Below are 16,129 nucleotides of genomic sequence, written 5' to 3'. Positions count from 1 at the left end.
AAGCCAATGATGGTTTTGCTGGGGGCAGATCCTTGCTCAACTGGACCATAAAGGGCACATGATGTTTGAAGCCTCCTGAACTCACAGCATACACACATGGAGGATTGGGGTGACGTTGAGATCCCAAATATTACCGTGTTTTCCCGAAAATAAGACCCTGTCTTATATTTTTTTGAACCCTGAAATAAGCGCTTGGCCTTATTGCCATGCGCTCAAAAGCCCAATTGGGCTTATTATTAAGGGATGTCTTATTTTGGGGAAAACAGGGTAGAGGTCTTGTGATCCCTGAACTCCCCACGGAGTGAAACCATCATCAACAGGCACATAGATGTAAACAACTTCTACATACCATTCAAAGGAAACAATCAAAAAGCCAAATAGGAAATGAAAAGACCAAAACACCTCCTCACCAGCAATTAACACACAGGTGAGCAGAGATGAACACCAGGATGAACATTAGAATTACAATCAAGAAGCAAAAAAATGCCCTAATCAAGGAACTGCTAAACAAGCTAACAGCAGCCCAACCAAGGAACCATCAGTACAGTAGCCTGGACTACTGTAATGCTCTCTACATCGGGCTCCTCTTGAGGAGCACCTGGAGGCTCCAGCTGGTCCAGAATGTGGCCGCGCGGGTGGTTACGGGAACGACATGGCACTCCTGTGTGACTCCCCTCCTGCGCGAGCTGCACTGGCTCCCGGTGGTCTTCCGAGTGCGCTTCAAGGTTCTGGTTACCACCTTTAGAGCGCTCCATGGCTTAGGACCGGGGTACTTACGAGACCGCCTTCTGCCACCAATAGCCTCTCACCGACCAGTACGCTCCCATAGAGAGGGTCTTCTCAGAGTGCCGTCTGTCAAACAATGTCAACTGGCGGCCCCCAGGGGGAGAGCCTTCTCTGTGGGGGCACCCGCCATCTGGAACGAGCTCCCCCTGGAGATAAGGAGGATCCTGGATCTGTGCACTTTCCACCGCGCCCTCAAAACACTCCTATTACAGCAGGCTGGTCTGGCCTAACCTCCCTTTTTAAATGCTTTTAAATTGGTTTTATAATTGTGGTGTTTTAAATTTGGCCAAAGTATTTAATGTATTTTAAACTGTTTTTAACATTTGTATTATGTATATTTTACTTTTTTGGCTGTTCACTGCCCTGAGTCCTTCGGGAGTAGGGCGGTATATAAATTTAATTATAAACAAACAAACAAACAAACAAACAAACAAACAAACAAACAAACAAACAAATCAAGACCAGGGGTGAAATGCTACCGGTTCAGACCGGTTTGCCCGTACTGATAGTAATAAATGCTACTGGTTCAGGAGAACCAGTAGTAAAAAAAAATGCTACCGGTTCGGGCAAACCAGTATTTCTGACAATGCTTTCTAGTGAATCTAAATCGTGCGGCACAGCTGTTTCCCCCCCCCTCGCTGTTCTACTTACCTTTGAAGACTCAGAAAAGGCTTCTTAATTCTTCATTTTCAGCACTGCGCGGTAGCGCCTGCGGTGCACCTGTGCACAAAGCATGCATTTGGTGCGCACTGCGCATGCGTGTGTGCAAACCGGTAGCGAAGCGAACCGGTAGCAGATTTCAGAGCATTTCACCCCTGATCAAGACCACTCCTACCAACACTGATACGACAAGCCACTAGTATATAATTGAGAGCGAACCCCACCCTCTGCTAACACTGATGATGTTGCCTAGTATGGTAATTAAACATCTGCAAAAAAACCACCCAAGCTCAGAGAGTGCCGAGGACACTTCACTTCAATCCTGAGCCAGAAATATCCTCTTCCACGCTGGAAGACCCTGTGTGATGATCACTTAGAGGCTTTTTTTTCTATCGACATCCTTTCAGTGAGACTCCCATTGTTGCAAGGGATTCTTCACCTTTTGAAGATCCACTCCCCGCCCCCTCCTTTGAGATTCTGGTGAACCTCTGTGGATCCCCTCTCAGAAAAGTAGTTTCCAATGCATAACTGAATTTCACTGACACAGATTGGATTGCAAAGGCAATTGATTCTACTTGGGCTCGGTGATCAAGATATTAACAACTTGTGTGGATATTTAGTTTGAAGTACAAATGGTGCTACTGACCATTGGCAAGGAGAAAATGGCACAGATAGTCCTCGACGTGCAACCACAATTGGGACTAGTATTTTCTTGTCCTTTTCTTCCAGATTTTACCTGGGTGGTTAAGGCTAACAACCGGGCTTATCATGCACAAATTCGAAAGAGGCATCTCTGGTGTTTGAAGAAGAGAAAATATGCAGTAAGTCTTATTGGAGGCCATGGGAGAGAAGGAGGAATAAAAATGTTAGGGATTTCAAACCTTCTTTATATTCTGCTTCTCTCTCTCTCTCTCTCTCTCTCTCTCTCTCTCTCTCTCTCTCTCTCTCTCTCTCTCTCTCTCTCTGTGTGTGTGTGTGTGTGTGTGTGTGTGAGAGAGAGAGAGAGAGAGAGAGACAGAGAGAGAGTGTTTGTCTGTGTTTGTGTTTTAAGTTTAGTGAGCCTCCCAGAAGCTAACTAGTGTCTTTCCTTTCCTTTCCTTTCCTTTCCTTTCCTTTCCTTTCCTTTCCTTTCCTTTCCTTCCCTTCCCTTCCCTTCCCTTCCCTTCCCCTTCCTTCCCTTCCCTTCCCTTCACCTTCCTTTCTTCTTTCCTTCCCTTTTCACATTTCTAAACCTTTTTGCTGTTTTCTGCTTGGGAAAAATAGGCAAACGTCACAAATCTCAGTTTTGGTCTTGCCCAGAATACCTGCCTACGTGTATTATATTCCATTCTTCACACTTCACTTCACAAAGTGGATTTTGATTTATGAAAATGTATACGTGATTATAAATTAGTTAGCTCAAGTTTCATGTGAATCTTTGCTGGTTTATCGTTCACAGGGCAATGCCATTAAGACGGCTAAGTACAACTTTTTCACTTTTCTCCCTCTCAACTTGTATGAACAATTTCACCGGATGGCCAACGTATACTTCTTGTTCATCATTCTTTTGCAGGTAAGAGGAATCTTTATTCCATTTTCAATCAGCAGCAAAATTAGGACCTTTCCACTTTTTAAAATAGAGATACGTACATAACCTGTTCTGAGGCACCAAAAGCTGTCAACTCTCTAAAGAGATTCTATTCCCAGTCCATTTTTTTAAAAAAAAATATGGCATCCTTTGGGGTGGGGCAAAAGAATCAAGCTTCTTGTCCTTCCAGATTTCTACTGAGGGCTAAATTGCCTTTTACCTGACATTCTCTTGGGGGCATCTATTTGCTCTGTCTTTCAAGGTCATTTTTCGCCTAACATTACAGAAGCTTCAATCTCATGGCCAAACTTCCCATCCTGACTTTTTTGGATTCACTTTCCAGAATAGGGGTCTCCAACCTTGGCAACTTTAAGCCTGGCAGACTTCAACTCCCAGAATTCCCCAGCCAGCTTTGCCTTGGAGCTGACCTTGGAAACTTTGCTGGCTGGGGAATTCTGGGAGTTGAAGTCCGCCAGGCTTAAAGTTTAGTTTAGTTTAGTTTAGTTTAGTTTAGTTTAGTTTAGTTTGGTTTTATTAAATTTCTATACTGCCCTTCTCCCGAGGGACTCAGGGCGGTGTACAGCCACATTAAAACACATGAATTTATAAAATTTAAAACCAATTAAAATCAGATTTATAAAATTTGGCCATCAATTTAAAACACACATACACCCATTTAAAATTCATATTGGCCAGTCCGGCTTGCTGAAACAGAAGGGTCTTAAGGGCGCGGCGAAAAGTGCGCAGGCCGGGGCTAAGACGAAGGTCTAGGGGCAGCTTATTCCAAAGGGCTGGTGCCCCCACAGAGAAGGCTCTCCCCCTGGGTGTCATTTGTTTGGCTGACGGCACCCTGAGGAGCCCCTCTCTGTGGGAGCGTATTGGCCGGTGGGAGGTTGTTGCTGGCAGAAGGCTGTCTCGTATATACCCCGGTCCTAAGCCATGGAGCGCTTTAAAGGTGGTAACCAACACCTTGAATCACACTCGGAAGACCAATGGGAGCCAGTGCAGCTCACGCAGGAGGGGTGTTAGATTGGAAGCTTTCAGATTCGGGTTTTCCCAGATGTGCCAATATGACATCTCTAATAAAATGGAATTTTGAGGAAACTCAAGCCTTGGAGTTTTCTTTCATTGGGGGTGTTACTTGGAACCCTGACATTAACCCAAATCTGAAAGCTTCCAGGTTTCCCCCACCCAAAGGAAAGTCCAAATCCCTGCCCAGCACCTACATGTCCATCACAAGGCCCAATCAAAGCACCATCTGCACTGGAGATGCCTCCCTGACACCTTGGGGAGGTGTCTGCTTTGCCTAATTGTCTTGTCCTGCTTGTACAACAAGAATACAGGTAGTCCTCGATTTATGACCTCAACTGAGCCCAATATTTCTGTGTCTAAGAAAAACAGTTTTTAAGTGCATTTTTGCCCCATTTTATGACCTTTCTTGCCATAGTTGTTAAGCGAATCAGTGAAATTGTTAAGTTATTTATTTATTATTCAAACTTCTATACCGCCCTTCTCCTTTCGGACTCAGGGCGGTGAACAGCCAAAATAAAAAACATTTATACATAAAGTTAAAAATAGATATAAAATAATTAAATAAATTTGGCCCGTAATTTAAAACTTATCAATTAAAAATCCGTATCAAATTTTAAAACCAAGTTAGTAACAAGATTGTCAAATGAATCTGTTTTTTTTCCCCCTTGACTTTGCTTGTCGGAAGGTCGCAAAAGGTGATCCCAGGACCTCCCCGGGACACTGCAGTCGTCATAAATATGTGTCAGTCAGTTGCCAAGTTTCTGAATGTTGATCACATGACCATGGGGATGCGGCAATGGTCGTAAGCGTGAAAAACGGTCATAAGTTATTTTTTTCCCCCAATGCTGTTGTAACTTTGAACGGTCGCTAAAACGAACTCTTGTGTATGTGCCCTGTTTTGATTCTGCTTTCCCCAAATGGAAGGAATGCAGGAATGTTCCGGCTGAAGATATTAATGCAAAGTTCTCCCTCCTTTGTAATAAGAAAAGTTTCCCTTTTGCCTTCTATTACAGACCTTCCCACAAATCTCCACACTGCCTTGGTTTGCACTTCTCTTTCCCCTCGGTATCTTGCTCTCCATCAGAGGCATCCGTGATTTAATTGATGATGTCGTAAGTATTGGAACAAATATTGGAACACTGCTATTACGTCACCCCTAGTCCTTCTTTTCATTAAACTACTAGACATACCCAGTTCCTGCAGCCCTTCTTCATATGTTTTAGTTAGCTTAACACAGGTTAAGTCAAATTTTAATTTGACTTATTTTCTATGTTCAGGCTCACCGCAGACTGGAACGTAGGACAACTTTTATCCTATGGTTGTATGGCTTGATTAGATAGCTTCTAATATTCTTAAACTGAAAAGATAATTTACAGAAGGATGGCTGGATATTGTCTCCTGATAAGAAAAAGTTTCTTAGTGTCAGCAGGCATTTAATTATCTAACTTCAAGCAAGTTTTGTGGTTGATTTATTGTGCAAAGGAGGGGTTACCCTTATCTTGTCCAACCAACTTTCCTCTTTCATTTTTCTTTCTTTCTTTCTTTTAATTTGATTTATATGCCACCCTTCTCCGGAGACTCAGGGTGGCTTACAATGCGTTAAGCAATAGCCTTCATCCTTTTGTATATTTATACAAAGTCAGCTTATTGCCCCCACAATCTGGGTCCTCATTTCACCTACCTTAGAAAGGATGGAAGGCTGAGTCAACCTTGAGCCTTGGCGAGATTTGAACCTGCAGTAATTGCAGGCAGCTGGTCTTAATAACCAGCTTAATAACAGGGTGCCTTAGACCACTGTACTACCAAGGTTCTTTGTTTTGTGAACTATAAAAAGGAATGTAAGATGGGTCTCGAGGTTCTCCTCCTTCATAGGGAGATCCGACTTTATCAGGGTACTCTAATAAACTGCTTTTCAGTGATCTTCCAACTCAGTTGCTTATTAGGAAGATAAACAGAGATAGCTCATCTGTCTGGAACCCGCACTGCATATCGGACATTAATACAATTGAGAGCGTCCAGAGATATTTCATGAGAAGAGTCCTCCACTCCTCTACTCACAACAAGAGCCTGATGGCGCAGTGGACTAAGGGCTGTTAAAGTAGCACTTAGTTGCCAGCTGCCTACAATTACTGCAAGTTCAAATCTCACCAAGCTCAAGGTTGACTCAGCCTTCCATCCTTCCGAGGTAGGTAAAATGAGGACCCGGATTGTGGGGGCAATAAGCTGACTTTGTATTAAAAGAACACCGCTTAGGGGGGCCCGAAAGCCGTACTAAGCAGGTATATACAAAAGTATGAAGGCTATTGCTTTGTAAGCTGCCCTGAGTCTCCGGAGAAGGGCGGCATATAAATCGAACTAATAAATAATAAATAAATAAACAGAATACCTTATGCCACCAGGCTTGAAATTTTGAGCTTAGACAACCTAGAACTATGCCGCCTTCGGTCTGACCTAAGCGTAGTACATAAAATTATCTGCCACAATGTCCTACCTGTCAATGACTACTTCAGCTTCAACCACAACAATACACGAGCACACAATAGATACAAACTTAAGGTAAACTGCTCCAAACTCAATTGTAGAAAATACAACTTCAGTAACAGAGTGGTCAATGCCTGGAATGCACTACCTGACTCTGTGGCTTCTTCCCCAAACCCCCAAAACTTTAACCTTAAATGGTCTACTGTTGACCTCACCCCATTCCTAAGAGGTCTGTAAGGGGTGTACATAAGCGCACCAGTGTGACTACTGTCCCTGTCCTAATGTTCCATTTTATTCATATGCATGTATTCATAATCATGTTTATACTTATATCTGTTATCTAATACATGCTTGACAAAATAAATAAATAAATAAACAAACAAACAAACAAACAAATAAATAAAAAATAAAGATTTGGCTATCACTGTCTCCTAGGTTTAAAGAAGGTAAGCCTAGGGCAGGGGTCAGCAACCTGCGGCTCTGGAGCTGCATGTGGCTCTTTCATCCCTCTGCTGCGGCTCCTTGTTACTGGTCGGTTCCACAATTGATAGGGCTTTCGGTTAGGACAGGTAGAGGAAAAAGGATGCCATGCTAGGAGGAGACTCTATGGTAGGGGAACCGGACTTTTAATCAGCAGAGGAAAAAGGACGCCATGTTAGGAAGAGACTCTATGGTGGGACTTCCGGTTGGCTCCAGAATTGAATGGGGAGCTTCCGGTTAGGACCTTTGTGGCTCTTTGAGTATTTAAGGTTGCCAACCCCTGGCCTAGGGCAAGAAAAGAGCAAAGAAAACCAAGCAGGGGGCTTCATAGTTTTATCCTTGCTCAACTGGAGCAAGTTATATATATTGTTAAAATATATTAAAATATAACAGTTAAAATATAGCAGTTAACTCTATGCTATTTATGCCCTGGGATTCTTGGGTTGACCAAAGCTAAATGAACCACATCTTACAGGATTATCTTCATCCAGAAAAGGCAAAAGAAGTTCATATACCGCTTCATAGCATTGCAAAAGTCAATTTCCTGTATGCATGCTGTGTATAAACTTTTCATGATTTGATGGAAATATTTCACATTTCACATTTCACATTCCACATTTAATATTTCACATTCCACGTTTAATATTTCACATTCCACATTTGGTGGAATATGAGATGAGAGTTTCTGGTCAGAGGACTGGCAATTTTTGATCTTGGATTAAAGCAGCGTTTCTCAAACTTGGCATGATTTTTTGGAGCTGAAGTCTACCTATCTGCCAAGTTTGAGCAACCCTGGATTAGATGAAGTTCTGGATGAACAGAAGCTCAGTGTCCCAATGCATTTCATTCATTCTTTTTTGCTTCGCAGGCACGACACCGAAGTGATGGGGAAATCAACAACCGACCTTGTGAGATCTTGAGAGGTGGAAGGTAAGCCAACCTGAAAAATGCTTTCAGAAACATGTTAACCTCCTTTGAGAAGCACTATCCTTTTAAGTAAGAGCATAAAGTCGGAGAACAGGGGATAACGAATACTTTTTGAATACTTATATTTTTCCTGGAAGTTATTCATAGTAATGGGCTTCCTGGAATAAGATAGCAAGTCATGGGCAAATACAGAGACCTTCAAGGCATTGCCAAAAGATCCATATTAGAATAAGTAGCGATGGCTGAATTCTGAAAATATTGGAATGTGATCATCTACCTGACTGGTGATTGGCGGGAATCACCCAAAGAAGATAGCAATAGCACTTAGACATCCCAAAGGTGTTTTTTTCAAGAGGCAACTGGACTTTCTGGTTTTTCTTTGAAGACGTTTTGCTTCTCATCCAAGAAGCTTCTTGGATCAGAAGCGAAACATCTTCAAAGAAAAACCAGAAAGTCCAGTTGCCTCTTGAAAAAAAACACCCTTGGGACAACCATGATCCGGATGACTGAGAATCTCCATAGACAATAGGCTTATATACCGCTTCATAATGCTTTACAACACTCTCTAAGCCAGTGATTCTCAACCTGTGGGTCGTGACCCCTTTGGGGGTCGAACGACCCTTTCACAGGGGTCGCCTAAGACCATAGGAAAACACATATTTTCAATGGTTTTAGGAATAATTTTATGGTTGGGGGTCACCACAAGATGAGGAACTGTATTAAAGGGTCACGGCATTAGGAAGGTTGAGAACCACTGCTCTAAGCGGTTTACAGAGTCAGAATATTGTCCCTAACAATCTGGCCCTTCATTTTAATGACCTCGGGAGGATGGAAGGCTGAGTCAACCTTGAGCCGGTCAGGATCGACCTCCTGGCAGTGAGCAGAGTTAGCCTGCAATACTTCATTCTAACCACTGCACCACCAGGGCTCATAAGGTAGATTGGCTTGATTGACTTGATCATTATTACTTCTTCCAATGGCACTGAATCATCAGGCAGCAAACGCCCAAGCAAACCACATGAAACAGGTAGAGTGGAGATCTGTGGGCCTTTATCTCCCACAATATCACATTTCATGCTCAAAATGCTTGCTTGCAAAAATGAACTCGAATGTTGACATCTTCCTACAGTGTCTAGAGGTGTGTCCAAAGAACATCTGTGACTTCGCTTATTTACAACTATAGTAGGGAAAGCTGACATGAGGGCAACTTGGAGTGAATTTCTTCAGAGGAGGGAAACATTCTCCAACAACTCTTTTAAAACTTTTCCCAGTTTTAAAACTTTATTAAATTATACCAGAGGTGGGTTTCAGCAGGTTCTGACCAGTTCTGGAGAACCAGTAGCGGAAATTTTGAGTAGTTTGGAGAACCGGTAGTAAAAATTCTGACTGGCCCCGCCCCCATCTATTCTCTGCCTCCCAAGTCCCAGCTGATCAGGAGGAAATGGGGATTTTGCACTAACCTTCCCCTGGAGTGGGGTGGTAATGGAGATTTTACAGTATTCTTCCCCTGCCATGAAGAAGCTTCTCATCCAAGAAGCTTCTTCAGCTCTGACAGGATAGTGGGGAATGGAAGGATTTATATTCCTTGCAGAAAGCTGGTCATTTGCATCATTTTAGAGCAGGGCTGTCAAACTCAATTTCATTGAGGGCTGCATCAGGGTTCTGTTTGACCTTGGGGCGGGGGATGACAGAGTGGGCGTGGCCAGGGTGGGCATGGCCAGCTCAACATCAGTTGGGGGCGCCTGTGGCGGCCTCAGCACTCTGCCAGCAAAAATGGGCTCCCAAGCTCAGTTTTCAGCTGCAACAGCCTCCTGCAACCCTCTGCCAGAAAAAATGGAGCTTGGTAGGGCCACACGCAGCCCTCCCAAGCTCCGTTTTCACTGGCAGAGGCACCATAGGCTGGTCCTTCGCTGTTTCCAGGGCAACCCCACAAGCCAGATCTAAGCATCGGATCCATCCCCCGGGCCTTGAGTTTGACACCACTGTTTTATTGGGTCGTTGAAGCTCTTGGAGGTTTATCTGTGTCCTCAGGGTCATCTGAGTAGTGCTCCTGTAGTCTGCAGTTTGGTTCCTGTAATCCTCTATTTCCAGAGGAAAAATTGCAGACTACAGGAACCAGGAGCACCACTCAGGTGACCCTGAGGGCACAGATTAACCTCCAAGTGGCCTCAAGGACTCTCTAAAAGGATGCAAATGACCAGCTGTCAGCAAGGAATAAAAATCCTTCCATTCCCCACTATCCTAGAATAGATATAGAAATCATGTTAAAGTGAAAACCATATATATTTATGAATATGATAAAGGATGTTAAAGATTAAAGGGATTGTGTAAATTTATTTAATACATAAAGAATTTACAAAACATATACTAAAGGTGAACAATTGTATAACATAGCAAAAGGTTTCATGTATTTAGATGTATAAATACAAAAATTACATAAATGTATAGTACAATAGGCCGTAAATGGAAAATATGTAATTAGAACTGATACTGATAACTGAATGCTGTAAAAGTGGAAATGTGATTTTAAAACTAAAAAAGGTTGAATAAAGATTATTTTCAAAAAAAACAAAACAAAGAAAAAACAAAACAAGAGCCTTGATAGTACAGTGGTTTAGTGCACCCTGTTATTAACACAGCTGCCTGCAATTTCTGCTGGTTCGAATCTCTCCAAGGCTCAAGGTTGACTCAGCCTTCCATCATTTCTAAGGTAGGTGAAATGAGGACCCAGTTGTGGGGTCAATAAGCTGACTTTGTATAAAATATACAAAAGAATGAAGGCTATTGCTTAACGCATTGTAAGCCGCCCTGAGTCTCCGGAGAAGGGCGGCATATAAATCAAATTAAAAAATAATAATAATAATAATAATAAAAAAAAAAGACAGTCCAGTTGCCTCCTGAAAAGGCACCTTTGGGACAACCATGACCTGGATGAACTGAGAATCTCTAGAGACTTTTTGCGATCTTCTGCTTTCTAGCCTGGTGATTTAACCACTAGACCAAACTTTTCTTACCTATTATCTTTCCCATATTCCCAGTTTCTGCAAAATGAAATGGTGCAATATACAAGTGGGCGATATCATTTGCCTCCAGAAAGATAGCTTTGTTCCGGTAAGTATTTGTCTTTTCCTGTCTTAATCAAGGCTGCCCCCTTAAAATTTTAAGTTCTCAAGAGACAAAATCATGGTTGAGCTTCTATCAGGACCGTTTTGCTTTTCCAGCAAGTTGCCAAGGTTGAAATGGAAGACCATGATTAGAGGCGGGCGCCAAATTTCCTTGATGTACCGAACAAACAAAAATTGTTTTGGTGAGATTATTTCAAGAGTGGTTAAAAATATTGAGATCCTAAAAGAATCTGCTGCCACTTCTAATTGCGGCAGCTCCATTTCGGTTCAAACTTTTGTGTTTGCAAATCTTTAGATTGGATCCAGGGGTTGGACGGGAATGTCTTTCGTCATATAGAGGCTTGTGTGAAATTGCTGGTGGAAAAGGGCAGGTTTTAACTTGCTTCCCATCATCTGTTTGCACAGTGATGGTTGTTTTGTGTATAACTGGACCTGAAATCATGAAATCCATCCAGGGTTGCAGTCTAGACGGTTACAATCTACTTTTTAAAAAATCTTTTTTTAAAAAAAAACCTTCCCCAAAGAAGGCAATGGAAAACAAATAAAATATTTTATTTATTTATTTGATTTTTGTTCTGCCTGTTATTTTATTAGTCATTCACGATGAATAAATACATACCGTAATATTCCTTCCTCCTCCTATTTTCCCCCTATCAAGAGTATGAAGTGGATTGGGCTAAGAGAGAGGGACCGCCCCAAAGTTATGCAGCTGGCTTTCATGCCTAAAGTGGGACTAGAACTCCCTGGTTCCTGGTATTTGGCCCAAAGTCACCTAGTCACTTTTCATGCCTAAAATGGGACTACAAGTCATAGTCTTCCAGTTTCTATGCCAGCATCTTATCCAGGGGTGAAATCCAGCAGGTTCTGACAAGTTCTGGAGAACCGGTAGCGGAAATTTTGAGCAGTTTGGAGAACCGGCAAATACCACCTCTGGCTGGCCCCCGAGTGGGCTGGGAATGGAGATTTTGCAATATCCTTTCCCCAGGAGTGGGGAGGGAATGGGGATTTTGGAGTATCCTTCCCCTGCCACGCCCACCAACCCACGCCCACCAACCCATGCCCACCAAGCCACACCACACCCACTAAGCCACGCCCACAGAACTGATAGTAATAAAAGTTTGGATTTCACCACTGATCTTATCCATTGTACCAAAGTGGCTTTCGTATTTCAGTCTGAATTTGCCTAATTTTTCATTTTTTTACCAATACATGAACCATAATTTTGGAATCATTTAACATTCTCACTTTTCTGAATTTCACCGTTCTGCAATTCACCCTTGTTTAAAAAAGTATAGTAGAAAAAAAAAAACGATATGAACACCATGTATTTATTTATTTATATAGTTTATAGGCCGCCCATCTGACCTCAAGGTAACTCACACCAACATATTACATGCATTAGGGGAAGTGGTTTTTTAAAACTGCATTATGCAAAATGACAAACTAAAGTCTCTGACTTTGGAGAACTGTGGACAATTGAACTGATGGTATAGAGATAGTCCTCGACTTACAATCACAATTGGGACTGGGATTTCCATCGTAAGTCGTTGCGGTTATAAATTGAGTGAGACCTGATTTTATTACAAGTTCTACTTCAGTCATTAAGTGAATCATTGCAGTCATTAAATGAATCATGTGGTGGTTAAGGGCATGGAGAATCCATTTACATTGTCCAGTTGTCAAATTCCATGTTTAGGTAGTTCTCAACTTACATCCATAATGGAGTGGACAGCATCAGAACTTTGGAACTAGGTCATAAGTACTTTGGGGAGATCCATCGTAACTTTAAGCAGTTGCTAAACAACCAGTTGTAAGTCGAGACTACCTGTACTAGCTGTATAATTTAAGAGAAGGTTTTTTTTAGCTTTATTAGCCATTATGCCCGTATAGAAAAGGATTGCCTACGACACCATTTTTGTTGGAGATGTGATAAAGACAATGCTTCTTTAAAACATGTCTTTACAAAGTCTTATATTCACTAAGCTTTGACAGAAAGTAGTGGATAATGTAAATGTGACAAAAGCCAAAATTTTCAGACGATGGATTGGTAGTTGCTGGCTGTGTTTGGGTCTATCAACAAAGCTCTCTGCTTTTTTTCCAGGCTGACCTCCTCTTACTCTCCAGTTCAGAACCAAACAGCCTCTGCTATGTGGAGACCATGGACATAGATGGGTAATGTCTTTGCTTGTTGTTTTTAAATGAATAGAATAGAATAGAATAGAATAGAATAGAATAGAATAGAATAGAATAGAATAGAATAGAATAGAATAGAATAGAATAGAATAGAATAGAATAGAATCAGTGGTGGGTTTCAAAATTTTTTACTACCGGTTCTGTGGGTGTGGCTTGGTGGGCGTAGCATGACTTGGTGGGTGTGGCTTGGTGGGCGTGGCAGGGGAAGGATACTGTAAAATCTCCATTCCCACACCACTCCAGGGGAAGGTTACTGCAAAATCCCCATTTCCTCCCAATCAGCTGGGACTTGGGAGGCAGAGAATAGATGGGGGCAGGGCCAGTCAGAATTTTTACTACCGGTTCTCTGAACTACTCAAAATTTCCGCTACCGGTTCTCTCTTTTTTTTTTTTTTTTTTTTTTTTTTATTGAAAAGGTTTTCAAATACAAATTTTTCCCCCTTTTTCCCCCCCCTCCCCCCCTCCCTAACCCCCCCTCCCCACCCTTCCCCCCCTGTGACTTCTTCGTAACAAAAAAAAACCCTAATTCATAACAGATTACTTACTCCCTCCTCAAAATACTGACCTTTACTTACTAAAAGTATTATAAATCCCCCTTTATCCATACATTTCAGAAAAGAAGAAGAGAAAAAAAACAAAAAAAAAACAAGCACATTATACTATAACTATTATAAAATAACTTCTAATTTAGCATAATAGTGTTTTATATCTATACATTATTGCAACAATTCAAAACCACCTTCCACTTTAAAACTATACGATAAGTCCTACTTTAATAACATTTCAAAGCGGGCTCCCCATAAAATCTAATTTAACATTTATTCCACTCTATCCATTTCCTCCACTCCCCTAAATGTATCACTTAAAAATCCCTTTTCTTAAACTAATCAGTCTGTAGCTAGCTTATTCACCCACTGTCTTACAAATTTACCATACACAACAATTCTTGATATCTTTAATTCACTGCCCACACTACTTAAAAATATATATATATATATATTCCATTGTATCTAAATAAAAAAAGAAAAGACAATAACTTTAAATTTATAGTCCATATAATATCTTCTTGAAGTCTTTCCACTGGATTGTTAAAACCAACATCCATAATAGGGTAACATAGCTTGCTGATGCAACAGTTTATTCAAGATCTCCAATCATATCTGCCCCCATCAGTAGTAAACATCTTCTTATATATATAAAAGTAAAAACAACCACCCGAGTGACATTATAATTATATTCCATATAATAATAATTGTGGGTTTCATCAGGATTATTAATTTCCATCATCGTATTGGGTAACAACCCGATCTTCTGCATGTCCCAATGTGATTCTCTTGCCTTATAATTCAAGATAATTATAATATATTTATCAACACAAAAAGAAGTTTCAAAGTAGATAATTCAAAACCATCAATTTGAGGCTCTTTCCATGTCCCAAAATTACGGCAATGCAGAGATCTGCCACTATCCTCAGGATGATATTGACCAATATGTCGCCTCCTCTATGTTTTCACATAATCATTCATATTTTAAAATCACTGGCTTCACTGTTGCTTGGGTTAGAAATTTCTATTTTTGTACAACCTATTTCTTTTTTTGTTTTCTTTTTGTGGGTTTGACTTCCATCCTAATTTTTTGTGTCTCACATTTCTTTTTTATCCCTTGTATATCCTCTAATTGGTTTCCATGCTTGTCCTTGCCTTGATAAGTCATCACATTAAAATCAGATGGCACTTCTCTCAAATTTGTAGATAATCCAGCTGGGGTATCCGATAAATTCAAAGGCAATTTATCTGGTACAGTCTCTGTCTTTAGTTCCAGCTCCTTCTGCTTATCCTGTATTATATCTGAAGACGTTAAATTCATTTTCAACCTATTTTGATAAAATTCTTCCGCTCTTTCAACAGTATTTAACTGGTATCTTTCTCCTTGATATCTCAATATAATACCAACTGGGACGTCCCACCGGAATTGAATATTTCTCCTTTTTAACTCAGACACCAGAAAGCCAAATTTCTTCCTTTCCATTAATATCTTAGGTGGGAGTTCCTTGTAAATCCAAATCTTTCTTCCATACAATTGCAAATTAGAATTGAAGGAATTTTGCACAATTTTATTCCTAATTTCTTTATCTGAAAAATAGATTACCACATCTCTAGGCAATTGCCTTTGCTTGGCAGTCCAGGAGTTTATTCGATAAGCTCTGTCAATCCTACAAAACACTTCCTCAGGTTGAATCTTTAAAATCCCAGCTAGAAATTCAGAAGATATTTTCCTTAAGTCATCTCTGTTATTTTCCTGCAAACCTCTAAGTCTTATTGCATATTCTGTGAAATTATATTGTATCTTTAGAACCTCTTTTTCAATCCTCTGTTGCAGATTTACATTACCAGACTTTTGGTCAGCATCCATTTTAAATTTTTCTTCTGAACTATAATCCTGAATATTTAACAAATCATTTTCAATTTTTTGAATTCTATTGTCCAATTTATCTTGAATTTCATCCATTTTTGACTCTAATAAATTAGTATTTGTATCCAACCGAATCATGAATTCTGACACTTTTAAAATTTTTTGCTGCAAAAAGTCAAACTTGGATTTCACCAATTCCTTAGTTTCCTGCTTAAATTTTTCAAGTTGCTGATTCACAATCTCATCCCTTCTTTCAATCTCCTCTAAGAGAAATTCTATTATATTAAAATCAGGTTTCTGGGACTGAAGAGTTAAAACTTGTTCCTTTAAATTCTTAGTGGGGGAATCCCCCCCACCTATTTGTTTGTCTGACTTCACAAGCCTCAGTGCCATGTTTCCACCTAAGCAGGCTTTGTTAGCTCCGCTACCGGTTCTCCAGAATTGGTCAGAACCTGCTGAAACCCAC

At 40.8% G+C, this 16,129-nt stretch overlaps 1 protein-coding gene across 3 annotated transcripts in view; it reads left to right on the top strand.

The window, feature by feature from the left end:
* Nucleotides 1–16,129, top strand: part of ATP8B3 (ATPase phospholipid transporting 8B3) — a 102,586-nt gene that overhangs the window by 35,377 nt on the left and 51,080 nt on the right. For all 3 annotated transcript variants that reach the window (XM_034437714.3, XM_034437717.3, XM_034437716.3), the window contains exons 3-8: nt 2,176–2,267; nt 2,885–2,998; nt 5,059–5,157; nt 7,875–7,936; nt 10,972–11,044; nt 13,160–13,230. In XM_034437714.3, coding sequence (XP_034293605.2) covers nt 2,176–2,267; nt 2,885–2,998; nt 5,059–5,157; nt 7,875–7,936; nt 10,972–11,044; nt 13,160–13,230 — 511 coding nt within the window. The remainder of the gene's footprint in view (nt 1–2,175; nt 2,268–2,884; nt 2,999–5,058; nt 5,158–7,874; nt 7,937–10,971; nt 11,045–13,159; nt 13,231–16,129) is intronic.

Source organism: Pantherophis guttatus, chromosome 1 (assembly GCF_059756535.1).
Source record: "Pantherophis guttatus breed Tessera chromosome 1, ASM5975653v1, whole genome shotgun sequence".
Classification (NCBI taxonomy): Eukaryota; Metazoa; Chordata; class Lepidosauria; order Squamata; family Colubridae; genus Pantherophis; species Pantherophis guttatus.
Note: the sequence above shows the minus strand (reverse complement) of the source record. Positions and strands in the feature narration are given on the sequence as shown.